General features: G+C 39.8%; 1 protein-coding gene across 1 annotated transcript in view; it reads left to right on the top strand.

The window, feature by feature from the left end:
- Positions 1-11,500, top strand: part of SHLD1 (shieldin complex subunit 1) — a 51,094-nt gene extending 39,594 nt beyond the window's left edge. Inside the window, exon 3 of the mRNA XM_072140506.1 lies at positions 9,092-11,500. Coding sequence (XP_071996607.1) covers positions 9,092-9,564 — 473 coding nt within the window. The 3' untranslated portion in view covers positions 9,565-11,500. The remainder of the gene's footprint in view (positions 1-9,091) is intronic.
- Positions 11,501-14,766: the final 3,266 nt, after the last annotated feature.

The following is a 14,766-nucleotide window of genomic DNA, read 5'->3' as shown; positions in this document are numbered from 1 at the left end:
TTATTTCATAAATTGTATTACTTCAGAGTAATGACGAACGGGGTTCATGACATTTTGGAGCATTTGGACTGCAGTGCCCAAACCTCTAATGAGCAGAAACAATCCAAAATGTGAGACTCTGCAGTCTGTTTATTGAGAATACACATAGGATAGGGCCATGCATTTTAGATTGGCGGGGATTCGAAACTCGAAAACCCCCATTCTTCAGCTGATTCTGGAAGTCTCTAGTCAAGAGTATTGTTTTGTGACGCGCTATGGAATATGATGGCCCTGTATAAATAATATAGATTTATATTATTATTATTTATAGAGAATGGCCGGCTCCTGGAACTGCAGCTCGGCTCCTATTCTTCTCTCTGTTGCTATTCAACTCTTGTTCAGGAATTGGTCAGGGTTCCAAACTCTGAACTCCCAATGATCTGGGGGTTTCATTATCTTTCTGGCTATGAAGGGGTCACCTCTTCTTTCAGAGCTTCCCTGTGAATTTTTTGGTCTTTTGCTTCCTCCGTTCTGACATATTCTGATATTGTCTGTATAACTAGTGTTTCTGTGACAACAGATGAATATGTTCGTGCTTATATGCGATGCGAGTTCCATTTTAATAGTTATTAGAGACAACCGGCGATAAGGCACGCTCCGGGGAATTATCTTATGTGTCTTCATTTTCTCTAAGAGAGAAAAAATGGAATATTCTGCTTTGTGCTTGTCATAGAAGTTCAGTAGAGTTGCTCGGTATCGTAGGGACGTCCTGTGCGGAGCAGAGAGCAGGTTACACATGACCATTATGTTATCTGAACCTTTTGCTTTCTATGTGGCAATTTTATATGTCTTCCCCCCTCTTTTACATGCACAGTTTTTTTTTTTTTTTTCAACTGTGGATAAGACTTCCGTAGAAGTGAAATGCCCCCCCCCCCCAATAAAACGGATAGCACAAGGATAGACACATGTTCGTTGTAGTGTATAGCGATGAGAAAATAAAATCATTCCATCTGACAGGTGATGAAAGCCAAAAGTTAGTTTAGATGTGAGGTTACCATAGGAAAGAGTTTTTGACCTGGAGATTCCCAAAAGTCCCAGAAGGGTTCTTAAGGCAAACTATATCTTTCTTTTTATAATTGTCATACGAATTTCTAAGAATTGGACGTCCTCACTTTATAAGACCCCTGCTTTATTGCACATGCGCTGTATCGGCACCGAGCGGAACAAGCAGTGAGGATATTTTTTTTTTTTTGTTGGTTTTGTATGTGTCCACTCAAAAATATTATACAGGGCGTTTTGGGACATTAAACCACTGATCCATGAAGACCTGTGGGTGGTTTAGTGTCCCATCACCATAATCGGTTTCCTTTAAATTTGTTCAACAAAGGCCTTTATACTTAAACACAAAAATTTCAGGATTTTGATCCAGGGATTTAAATGAGAAGAGTGAGGAGAGAAATAAATTCCAAATTGGTATTTCTATTGCCTTGGACCTAACGAAGGAAGCAGTATGCTTACGAAATACGTTGTCCTAATAAAGTCAATTTTCTGTTAAGAAACTTGTATGTTATCCCTCGAGGCAGCAGATTAAAATAAAACCTTATGAAGGAAGCAGTCCACTTTTGAAACTCGTTGTCTGACTTTTTAAAAAAAATGTAAGAACCTTGTGTATTATCCCTGGAGACCGCAGATTGAAACAGAACCTGGAGTTTTTACTCCTTACTCCAATTTTTAGAATCTACTCTATGGGGTTTTTGTATAGTAAGGGCCTACAGGTAATACAGCAGCCCTTCCTACTCAAACTCTACTACTCAACGTGGCACTCGGTGAAAAATTCTACCATCCAGGTATTTATGCAGACTGTCACATTTAAGGTCTGGAAGGCTTTTAGAGTTTTGGGGTTTTTTGCCTTCCATTTGAACAACGCTGTAGGAGTATGGGTTACAAGTGATGGACCCACATCTTTTCTTCAACCGTATCTCATGACTGTCCACAGAAAACCCAACAGAAGTCATGTATTGTGACCTCAGGCCCAGTACTCTAAATCATATTCTAGTGTTCCTTGAAACCGCCAAAAATGTGTAGTTTTTTTTTTTTATTAAATCTGGCTGCATTGGATTGTTTTGACTTGCATCATCCAATATGTAGGATTGGAGTAGGGTTGTTAAGTGCTGCATCAGTCCGTGGAATATTTCCAGCAATCTCCTACTGTGAGATAAATGAGGTCTTTGCTTCACATTACACTACTTTCTTGTAGATAAATTAATCACAGGGGAGAGGTTATCAGCAATTCATGGAGCCTGTCACATGGAGGTTCTTAGAAAACAGTGTGAAAGTGCTAGGTGTAGGAGAGGATTTTATCCAGAGCCTACAAAGCTTCTTCTCCATGGCTGCTTCATCCTACTGTAATGTTCTTTATTTGCTTAGGTCACCAGCTGCCGACCAAATCCGAGCTCCTTAATAAAACATGACATTTGCACCGTACAGGACGGTCTCTAAGACGCTAATGTTTCTAATTAAATAGCAATCGTCTGCCTGAAACCTTAGCTCGCCCCTTTTTTATGTATAATGCGAACATTTTCTTTGAACAGGTTGGAATATGCATTCTCTGCTTCAACTCCTTTTTTTTGGGAGTGGGGGATCTTGTAACTAACGTTTTTCATACAAAAGTCAAAAGTAGGTCTAAGGTTTCCTGACCTAATGAACGTTACTATTGGAAATTAAATGTGAGATCCCTGGCATCTGGCAAGACCCCTCTACTAGGTGACTGCATTGGTTCTATGCACATTTTTCCAAATATTAACTTTTAGGCTGCATTCACACTACCGCAAGGGGGACATATATACAGCCGACGTATATATACGGCCGATATACGTCCCCCATAGACGGCAATGGGCGTGCGGCGCCCTACGGGAGCAGTACGGTGCAACACACATGTGGCACCGTACTGCTCCATGCCCCGTGAAAAAATAGGACATGTCCTATTTTTTCAGGGCATACGGCGCGGTGCGCCATATATCCCTATGGAGAGGGACGGGGGTGAGCAGCGCTCTCCCTCTCCTCCTCTCCCCGCACGCTGCCGTGTGAATCCAGCCTTATTCCGTAGAGGGGCTACAGAGATGATTATAGATTATATTGGGTGGGATTCCATTATTTCCATTATGGCTTCACCAGACGCAGTGGAAGATGTGTATTGTATGTGATTGTATTATGACTGCCACTGTGGGACTATGGAAAATGGCTACTGCATGAGAATCCATAAAAAATTAGGGAAATTTATCGGGACCCGGTGCACAGCGTGAACATTGCTCCGGCTTTTGTGTCTGACTCCATTTTATGCCAGGTCCTACCTGGGGTGGAACATTGTTATAACCTGGCACAGGGATACCCCAACCCACTCCCCATCCATCTGTAGAATAACCCATGATAGATGTCGCCAATGAGCATTGTATGTGATGCCCTTTGTCTCTGGGAAAGGCATATTCATGTCAAAAATAGTACTCCTATTTTATAAATGACTTTTTTTTTTTTTCTACATATTTGATTACATTAAGTTCATATGTCTTTACATACATAGCCTGTGTATGCCTTACTGATGTATGTGATGGATCTTATAGTCACAATGGTGGATTTGTTCTGGGTTTGTATTAGTCACGAGCTTTTATAACTGCATTCTACGGACGGATGGGAGGCGGGCTCACCCATCCTCTCCCTGTAGCAAATAGAGCCACACGCCGTTCTTACGTCTGAAGATCGGACTCTCTTTTCTTTTTTTTTTTTTTTTTCTCTCGTTGTGCTCCCCGTACCAAGCCCGGGTGCCATAGCCCTCTATAGGGGACATATATTTGCCTTGTGAATGAGGCCTTGGGTTTATCTTGTGATGCCAATATTCCAATCACTCTTTCAATCGCTCATCAATCTTTCTCAAAATCTTCATACTTGTATACTACTCCCATAGATGGTCACTTATCAACTTTTCAACAAACTTTGTATAAATTAATAGTACAAGAAAACACAATACGCTTTGTAATATTTGACAAAAGTCAAATTCCACAGAAAGTAGGAGTTGGGCACAGCAGCTAGGCCTTTGCCCACCAGCTCAGAGGCAGCAGAGGAAAAGGCTTTTAATAAATTATAATTTAATAATAATTGTATTAATTATTAGAATAAATATTGCAAATCACATGACCAGAAAAGTGATATTTGTCATTTACACGAACAGAACTACTGAATTATGCTTACTTTCTTGAAACGTTGGTTATGCTTCACCCAGTAAATCAACTTTTCAATCGCTCCATAATGTTTCTCTTCCATCAATAGCTCATTATTCTCCCCTGATGAAGTTTATCGTACTTTTACTGATGATTACTGTGTTTTGGTTCCTGCTGCTCTCACTGCTGCCCTCTGGCCCTCACGCTCCATCCTGCTTTTGGCCATCAGTTTGGTTCTAAGTACCGTATGTATTATTTTGAATTTAATCCTTTTTTTTATAGATTTTTTTTTATATTTTTTTTTTTAACCTTTTACAACAGAAAAACATACCCACCCATCAGGTAACACAGTCTGACCCCATAAAAACAGACTAACAGCACTGCATAGAAACATGCGTTACATTGCATAAACAATTACAACAAGTCAATGAGAAGGCATCCTACTGCATGGCACGGTAAAGGACATTGCGGAATAGAGAGGTGTTCAGAGGGTTACAGCAAACAAGGACACAGGGATAAGTATTATATCCAGCCACATAACTTACAGACAAAGGTACCCAAGGCTACCACACCCCAGATGCAATAGATCATATAAAAACCTTTGTTATAGCAAGTCATCTAAGGGGACATCGAATGGCATAAAACGCTGAACATCACTACATAACAGAGAGGCTGTCATACGATTACAGAGCAGAAACCCAGAAGGAAGGGTGTCCTCATCCACACTTTGAATTTACATTAAACCCCCTTTTCAAGTTTAATAATTGAGTTAATTCTCAAAATTATATTCTTCAATAGTTTGTGCAGGGGGACGCAGCCAGTGCTGAGCTGTTAGCTTACAATTTCATACAGCATCCCACCTATACGAAGAGATGTGATATTTGTCAGGTCTGATTCTCCAAGGAGCCCCAATATGCGTATTTTAGGAGAAGCCACTCGGTTAACCTCATGTATCTTGAACAATGAGCCTCATATAGTGTTAAGGTAAGGACCTCATCCAGTAAATCGGTCCACGGGTCAACTTCTCCAATTTAGTTTCAATATGTAAAAGAAAAGGTTCATGATAAGAACACAGCCAACTTTTATATACCAAGAAAATAAACCCTTTAGTGTCCCCTGGGGCAAGATCCCTGTATTTAAAGGGCCAGGGTCTCACTGTCTCAGGCCGGACAGCTGCAAGGAAAAATCTAGGATATGTCCTATATTTTGCCGTATTGTGGTGCAGCTGATCGGCTTTGAATGGAAGTGGGAAGGGTGAGGAGCGCTCACCCCTCCTCTCTTGCACACAGTTGTATGCATATGTGAGGCCATAATGTGTGACCCAAAGCTAAACCGGTTGGATAGCACCGTGGGTACACAACCTGCTGTTCATTATCATTTTGGTTTGTTTTTTTTGTTTTTTACATGGCTTAGGGAAGTGTTTGATTTAGCTGCCATAATTTATTTTCCTGGATAAAATGGGTAAATATCCATATAAACAAAACAAGCTGGCTTTACTCATTCTGCCAGTCTACAAAAACTACGATCTTCCCTCCAGGTATAGTAATGTCACTGAGTGCAGCAAAACCTCATTTGTTAGAGATTTCTTGTTTCTTACACAGAACGTCAGATTTTGATTTCTGTGCAGGAGCTTTTTTCTTCCCATCATCAAATCATCACTTTAAGGTTACATTCTCCGTGTAATGGTTCTACTTTTATTTAGTTCAGAGAGATTTTCCTAGCTCTAAATAATAAGACGGTGCCAGAATTGGGCTTCAGAAGGATAAACAATGTGTTTGGGACTGACACCGTCTTTTGATGTATTGAAATTCACAGAAATGTATTTACATGTCATTTGGTTTACCACTTTTTCCTTCTCATTTAAAGTTCCAGATATTGTAAATTTTTGAAGATGGAAGAAATAATTGTGACTTTCACCTAACATCATAATTGGCAGCTACATGTTGTGTTTCTGTTTGATTTGCTATGCGGTGGTTTTTATCTCTATTGGATTTCCCTTAATTTACAGAAATCTGAAGCCAATGTAGTTTTACTGAATCTAGTGATAAACAGGGAACATAATAAAGCAGATGAATCCTTGACTATAATTCTGGCTATATATCATATCATTCAGGCTGCACAGTTAAAGGGAATCAGTAATCAGTTTTCACCGTAATAAGCTGCAGACTATTCTAGGTATAGGCCCCGGACAGCTGTGCAACTATACATTTTATCTGCGTGTATTAAGTAGCAGCAGGGCTGTGATAAGTGAACTTTTAATCCAGGTTTGCAGCTCTTGCGAATTCTCTGGGGGGTTCCAGTTTGAACAGCTTTTTTGCTCCTTACAGTGAACGGTTGCACAGCCCCCTCCCCTATGCTCCAAGTGACTACAAGTAAGTATCCAACCAAAATCCTGATACAGATCCTACTCTTAGCAGAAGGGGTGGAGCAGCACTGGGCCGAGCAGAAAGCACTTCAGTATGAAAGACCCACCCAGAGCCTTTGCAAGAGCTCCAGAGCTGGAATATAACTTTTCAAAGTCATGTCACTCTTAATAACATACATAAAGATGTAATTACACAGCTCTCCAGGGACAATGCCTAACACCGTCTGCAGCTTTGTATGGTAAAAACTGTTATCATATTCCATTTAAATAAGATTCTTCATAATAAGCCATCGTTCTGAATCTATCTCTGTAGATGATTTAAAGGGAACCTGTCATATAAATTAACCCAGACTAACAAAACATCTTTGAAAACTGATATTATACACATATCTCTATATTGTTATTACCGGTGCCTGAAAAGTTGTACAGTCCGTTTTGTAAAGTTGATTCACCATGAAAAGGACCCCATGTGAGTCCGATCATCGTCTTTCCTCTGAGCTGTGTCTGGCATAGTCTTGTGTTTCCTGCTCAGCCATGACTACTAATCTCGCTGAAGAGAATTCCTGAGGGAGGGGGGAGCTGACTTGTCACTCAGCCAGCCTCTCTCTCATCCCCCCTTCATTCTTCCCTCCCTCAGGAATTCTTTTCACCAAGTCACACATCCAGAAGGTGAATGATGTAGTAGAACTACTCCGTCCACTGAGCTGAAGAGAAAGCAGACCCCTTCTCAATCATGAATAGCTTGAAGAACATGAATATGAATAGATGATTAGTCAACTTTACAAACTGACACTGTAAATTTTCATAACCATAACTGTATTGCTATATAATAGCAGTTTTTAAAGATCTGTTTAGTTAGTGTGTGCTAGTTTAGCTAACAATGCATGGGTAACCCTTTAAAGGAAACCTACCACATGATATGGTAGGTGTAAGATGGAAATACCGAGCACCAGCTCAGGGTGAGCTGGTGCCGGAGCTTAGTTTTGTTAGTGTCCTAAACCGCTGCATCGCGGTTTAAAACACTTTTTAAACTTAATGGCCGAAGCTGCTTCTGCGCACGGAGGTACGCGCTCAGCACACCAAGCGTGTGACCGTGCGCACGACTACATAGGAAATACCGGGGAGCCGCACGAATGGTGAGCCAAAGCAGCTTCGGCTATAAAGATTAAAAAGTGTTTTAAACCGCGATGCAGTGGTTTAGGACACTAACAAAAATAAGCTCCGGCACCAGCTCACCCTGAGCTGGTGCTCGGTATTTCCATCTTACACCTACCATATCATGTGGTAGGTTTCCTTTTAATCTAAGACAAAATGCCTATATGAGGACCCCTTTTTTGGCATTTACGAGATATCTATAATGAAGTAATTGTGGCTTTTCCTGGAGCAGGCAGATGCACCATATATGAATATAGTATTCCTTGATCATTTGTCAAAATCAGAGAGAAGAACACTCTGTACAAAGGTGACCTTTGGCTGTAAGGTAGTTTGTGGAGTAATTGAATAGGCAATACGTTTTGACGCCATATTACCATCTTTGTCTGGTCATAAACTGCTGAAATAGGGAAAAATAGAACAATATATATTATAAATACAAATATTTAAAATCTCAAGAAATTTACAAAAAAAATACAGAAACCAATATTATGATGTGACATTAAAATGCGGTGGTCATTATCTTTTTAATTTAACCTCACATCTCCTGGTCACATTTCTTGACATAAAAAACGGACAGGGCCACGCTGCAGAATTAACTATATCTCTTATTTGCTGTGACTCAGGACACCACCATGGATACCGGGCCAATGGAGGGAGCAACCGCAGATGAGCTGTACAGCATAAGTTGTTTCCTATCCTCATTAGTCTTAAAACCTTTTGAGTTTTCAGCATCATGAGGTCCTATGCTTTTTGTCTCTTCCAGTGATTCTTTGATCATTAAATACAGGAGTTGGCATTGGATTACCCACAAAGTATATGCCAGGACACACTGGCAGCAGCCAAAGACCGGTTTACATATAATACCTTAGTCGGATTAGAAAACTTGTACTGTGTGGTCATTGGCGCTTGGGATTCAGGTACAGATGATTACTAGAAAGTTTTGACACACCCTAAGATTTTGAGTGAAAGGATACTAACTCTTTAGGATACTAGTTAGCTTAGAGTTATTGCTTTCAACAGTGTTGGACCGGGGTCCTATAGGCTCATCAGAGGAAAGGATTGAAAAAGTCCCACCCATGAAGAACCTCTGTTTAATATAATTGAATTTTGTATTGTTTGCGATTCCATGTGTAGATGCCTTGTACTAGAACTTCAGGGATTAGTATCTTAGACCCACAGAAGAACCCAGTGATTCTCTAGGGCCCAATCTACCGTACATTAAAAAGTTTAAGATATTTACCTTTTGATTAAAAAAAAAACAAAAACTAGGTGACTCAAATGGTTATAATCTATCGATAACACAAGCATTACCCATGGCTGAGTATTTATAGAGGTTTAGTAACAGCGATTCTCTTCGTTTTTGTTGTGTGTCCTTCTGCAGGTTCCAGAAAAAATTCTTGTGACGATAATGAAGAGCTGCCTTTGGAAGAAGATAAAAAATCTCAGTTTGTGCCACAAAGTAGTGACGCATCCGTAGCTACACAGCAAAGTGCTGCTACCTTGAACTCCTTACACAAACTGGAGACAAAACAAGGCCTAAATGATGAACAGATTCGAGCTCGCTTGGATGCGTTCTATGAACAAAGCTCTTGGAGAGGAAAAGATGATGCTATGTCTCACCAGTTTTCGGAGAAAATATCAGACTTGAGCAAGAAGCAGCATTTATATGCCTTGCGGAGTTTTCAGTTGGGCAAGATTGTGTTGAATCAGGAGGGCGAGAAAATATTACAGAGCTGCTCCAGCAACCGCTCCTTCTCCTCTCGAGGAGTCTCCAAGAAGGTGGATCCTATTCCTGGACTTTCCGATGATGTGGTCAGGTTTATCATGGACCGAACCTCCAACTCTCATGACTGACCTATAGAGGGATCAGTCCACTTATTTTGCCATGAGACCTTATTCCAGCCCAGAGGGGGCGCAGAGGATGTCCAGGAGCCTTGGTGACCCATATATCTCTTCCTACATAAGGAGACCGGTACTAAATTTAATACATTATAGTAAGGGGGATTGGAATAGATTTGCCATTGGGCCCCAGCCACTGCAATGTATGCCTCTGCTGCTGCCTTAAAGTGTAACTAGACCTTAGAGAAACAATTATAAGTGAATAGTGCAGATAATAGTAAACTTTGTTGGTATCATATCAATGGTGCCCTATGGCACAGAATATATGACTCCCTGACTCCCCTGATTTGTTGCAGGTGTGGAGAGGGGAGAATGTCTGTCTGTCCTGCATATATTCTGGCACTGCTCTGCTATCCGCCCATACTGGAGAATGGTGGTAGATACTCTGTGCTTGGTCCTAAGTCTCCACATCCCTCAGGACCCTACCATATGTCTGTTGAACTTCTTCCCCAAGCAGTTAGATAAACACACTTCCAGGCTCCTTCTACGTTTGCTCATGACGGCTAAATGCCTGATCTCGGCCAAATGGAAACAAACTACCTCCCCGACCGGGGTCAAGCTTTGTACTAGGATACAGGAAGTATGTACCATGGAGTATCTCACAGCCCTTCTCCAGAATACTGTAGATAGATTTAATCCTATATGGGCTCCTTGAGATGACTTCTGGAAGGAAAGAGTTGAGTGCTGAGTGGAAGGTCTAATATTGGGTCCACTCTCCTACAATCAGGCGAAGATATCACTTCCCCCAACTGCCACCCCTTTCCCTCTATATATACATCTCATGCTATTTGTGCCCCCATATCTCTAAATGTACGTTTGTTATAAAGTAATTGGCTCACAAAAGCCCTTTTTACCTCAATGGTTCTGTTCTTTCTGTTTCAAGCTAACGAACACTATGCTTGTAATGTACATGTACTCTTTGTGCATTTACTTCCAAGTATTGACCATGTTTATTTCTGTAATACAAAAGAGAAAAAAAAACCTTTTCAATAAAAATAGTTATACAAAAAAAATAGTAAACGTTGTAGTATACTTTTATTAGCCCCTTTTACGCCGACAAAGTAGCTCCTTTTAGGCGTATGTTGGCTGCCTGCTATAGGAAGGGGAGAGCGGTGCACCGCCCCCCCCCTCTCCAGCGCTCTGCCACATGTCTGTCAGTGTGACATTAGCCTTCAAGAAATATGTTCCTGTGTCCTTCTTTCTCCCTGCCTTTCTTCCTTGTTTTAGTGAATCGGCTTTCTGCCCTGTACCCACTGACAGCTGAGATATAAAGGAATCTGGTAAAGCGTCTAATGACCTTGCTTTTACAAACTGAACCTTGAGTATAATTTTCTCAGCGAGCATAACCATTATTGGAAATATGCTGTCGGTATGGTAGGAGTTAATCATTAGTCTCCTTATCTGTCTAAAGGGGACACATTTCTGAATACATTTTATATACATTGCTCTCTGCAGGAGAAAGAAACAAAAAAAAAAAGGGGCACATGAAATCTGCTTTACTGAGTATATTACAAAGTTTACTATTATCCCCGGCTCTATACATTTCAGAAATTAAAAAAAATTAAGTGCTTCAAAGGTTTAGTTGCTCATTAAAGGCTAAAGCTCACCAGCAATCTATGAATATAGTTAAACAAACTATAAGTGAATGTTCTTCAAAATAAACAATCCATGAACATTTCCATGTGTTTTTTCCATGAATAGAAGTCTTGCACAATGCCTGCACCGCCCCTGACAATATAGAGCCATGTCACAACCTGGATAATGCACATCCTAGAGATACTATGCACATTACACAATAGAGAGATGGTAAACAATGATATAACTGCGGAGGGAATACATTGATGCTACAATACTGGGTTCTGACCAAAGGAAAGTTGTAGCATAGGAAAAGTGGCCGCAGGGATGTCATAGTTTGAACATAATATAGACTGTAGTAAAGGGTATTACTGATGTGCAGTGATGTCACAGTATTGTTCAAGGAATGGAAATAAACTTGGTTACATCATAGTTAAAGTGTAAAACCATCAGTACAGTAGTGTCATAGCACAGATCCCCCGGGGCTGTGAGTTTTGTCATTAACTTTGTTGGTGGTTTTTCACTGGACCATTATTGGAGTTACCTCCTTTGCTTATTTTCTTCACTGGAATCTATAGAGGAAAAAGGTAAAAATTACTTTTTAACTTACACTTTTCATTTTGAACTTTTTTGCTCTTTTTCTGTCCTAGAGGTTTGCACGATCACTAGTTTTATTTTTTATTTATGTAGAGGATTTTTGAGCAATGCCATTTTCTTAAATATAATCATGTAAAAAGTAGAGAAATGTTTAAAAACCATTGTAACAAATGGCATCCCACAAAAGTGCAGCTTTAATATTGTAAGAGCATTGTAAGAATGGTAGCTGAGCTGTTATTGGTTGCCATGAAATATTTTTTTTTTTTTTACCTTTTTAGACAGTTTTACAATGAACCTGTAACCCGGAATGTCCTTTTTAACTGGTAACCGGTTCCCATAGCCTGTGTTATTTGAATAGAAAAGGTGGACAAGGAGAGACCAGAAAGCGCTCATAGAGTAGCATTTTGCAGAATATTTAGAATATTTTGATGAGGTGATTAGAAAGAAGCTCACCAGATACAGTAACTAGTACAGTGCTAGTACCAGATACAGTGCCAGTACCAGGCACAACACTAGTGGAAAGCCTGAAGTGGGTGCCGTATGGTGCTGCCATTCGACTGGATCATCAGAGCACAGTAGCCACACCGGTCTGGATCAGAAGAAATCACTAGGAAGGTAGTAGTCAATGGGGTACACGCTGGTAGGGAATGGAATCCGGAGTAATCTTCATAAGAAACTTTTTATTGGTAGCTCAACAACACAACGCGTTTCGGAATCTCAAAGGATTCGTTTTTCAAGGAAAAAGCTAAAAAAAAAAAAAACACACACGTTTAGAGGCATACCTAGAAATGAAGACGTCAAGTAATGGAAGATGGTGACATATACCAAGTGTGAATATTAGCCCTGCACATGGCTGTATAGCGGGGCTACCTGTCGCCACCCACTCGGCAGACATCTTTATGGTTCATTTTCATACTTTTATATGTTTAATTAACTTTATTCGGCAGCTACTATTGAACCTACCAAGGGCTTGGAGTTTTTCTGAGTCCAGAACTGATAGGTTGGTCATGGCTCTTTTTCTATCTATTCCCAAACACCATGAACAGAAAATAAATTGGGTACCAACATCGTGGTCTCCAAATCCCCTGTGTAGCAAAAGTCAACATCTCATTCTAATTATTGCAATAGCGCCCCTAAGTCTAAAGCCACTTTCTCAATACTTCCTTCAGTAACATGTTCTTTTTCCATTGCTCAGATATTTTAGAAATCTCACAGAACTGCTGAAAAGTTGGATTTTATAGGTAGAATATATAATATAATCTCATGCGGGGAACTGCCTGACTTTCGGCTTTAAAATAAATGAGGCATTGCAGAAGGTAAGAAAGCGGTGAAAATAATTGGGCTATTTGTAAGCATTAAAGTGGTGCCATAGCAAACATTTCAAGCGCATGTTCATAATCTACATCTATATGTATTACCCACATACATGTATACATCCTCTCTACAGAACACTGGTATATATATATATATATATATATATATATATATATATATATATATATATATATATATTATATTATATTATATTATATTATATTATTTTTTTTTATTTTTTTTTTTTAAGGACTGGTGGGTTGACTGAGCCATTTTCTTTCAAGTCCATGATGCTTACAACATGGAGTAAAATAATGCATGCCACAATTACATTGGGGCCACCATGACACGAATGCAGTGTATTATCCAGGACCAGTTGTTAAAGAAAATCTACCATCAAAATTCGGCATGATAAACCAGGGACACTTATTAATAAATCCAGGCACTTTGAAACTGGTAATCTTTTTTTATATTTGATATCCATGGCTGCCTTGCTTCTAAAACTATATTTTTAAAATTATGTTAACACCTTTCTGCACCTTGACGTGATACTACGTCATAGGATGCAGGTCGTTCCCTCCCCTTGACGTAGTATCACGCCACGGCGATCACCCGGGCTCAGAAGCTGAGCCCTTGCAATTGCAGCGGGATCCCTCAGTAACAGCCGGGATCATGACTATCGTGATCCCGACTGTTTAACCCTATAGACGCCGCGGTCATTGCCATGGCAACCCTGAAGCCCGATAAGGACCCCAGGGCTGCCTTCACTAGAAGCCTGTTAGATCATGCTGTAAGCACGATCCTAACAGTGCTGATGTCAGCCTATGCAGAATGCATAGGCTGACTATGTAAGATGCTCCAATACATTAGTATTGCAGTATATTACAATGAACAAGTGATCAAATGATCACTTGTTCATGTCCCACCCTGGGACAAAATAAAACAGTAAAAAAAAGTTTTAAAAAAAGTGCAATAAAAAAAAGAATAAAAGTCCCTTGAAGTCCCATCCCATGCAATAATCCAATAAAACATAAAAAAAATCACCAAAAAAACAACATATAGGGCATCACAACATCCGTTACAACCCGTACAATAAAATAAAATTGTCACTAAACCTGTATGGTTAACGGCTTAAAAAAAACACAAAAAAACTTGCAAAAATTATGAAATTTTCACATCTGACCTCATAAAAAGCGCATAAAAAGTAATCAAAAAGTGACATTTACCCCGACATGATACCAAGAAAAAGTACAGCTTGTCCCGCAAAAAATAAGCTATAAACCAGCTCTGTAAAAAAAAAAAAATATATATATATATATATATATATATATATATTTATGGTATGGTGAATGTCCGTCAAAAAAAATGCCTGAAAAGAGGATCTCATCCACAAAAAAAAGTAAGCTCCCATATATCCAAATTACAAAAAATAAACTTTTTATAACCTGTAAAATGTGACATTGCAGATCTGCTCTGAATGGCGCAGCTTCCCTTCTATGCCCGGCCATGTGCCCATACAGCAGTCCAGGGCCGGTGCTATGGGTAGGCAAAGTGGGCAATTGGAACTTTGAAAATGAATAATTTAAAGACATTTTTGCCAAATTTCAATTTTTTCCATAACTAAACACATTGTACTTCAATCTCACAATCCCCTGGTTAAGTTACAGCGTC

The sequence above is a fragment of the Engystomops pustulosus genome, chromosome 3, assembly GCF_040894005.1.
Source record: "Engystomops pustulosus chromosome 3, aEngPut4.maternal, whole genome shotgun sequence".
In the NCBI taxonomy this organism is placed as follows: domain Eukaryota; kingdom Metazoa; phylum Chordata; class Amphibia; order Anura; family Leptodactylidae; genus Engystomops; species Engystomops pustulosus.
The sequence above is the reverse complement of the archived record's forward strand: the minus strand, read 5'-3'. Positions and strand labels throughout refer to the sequence as shown.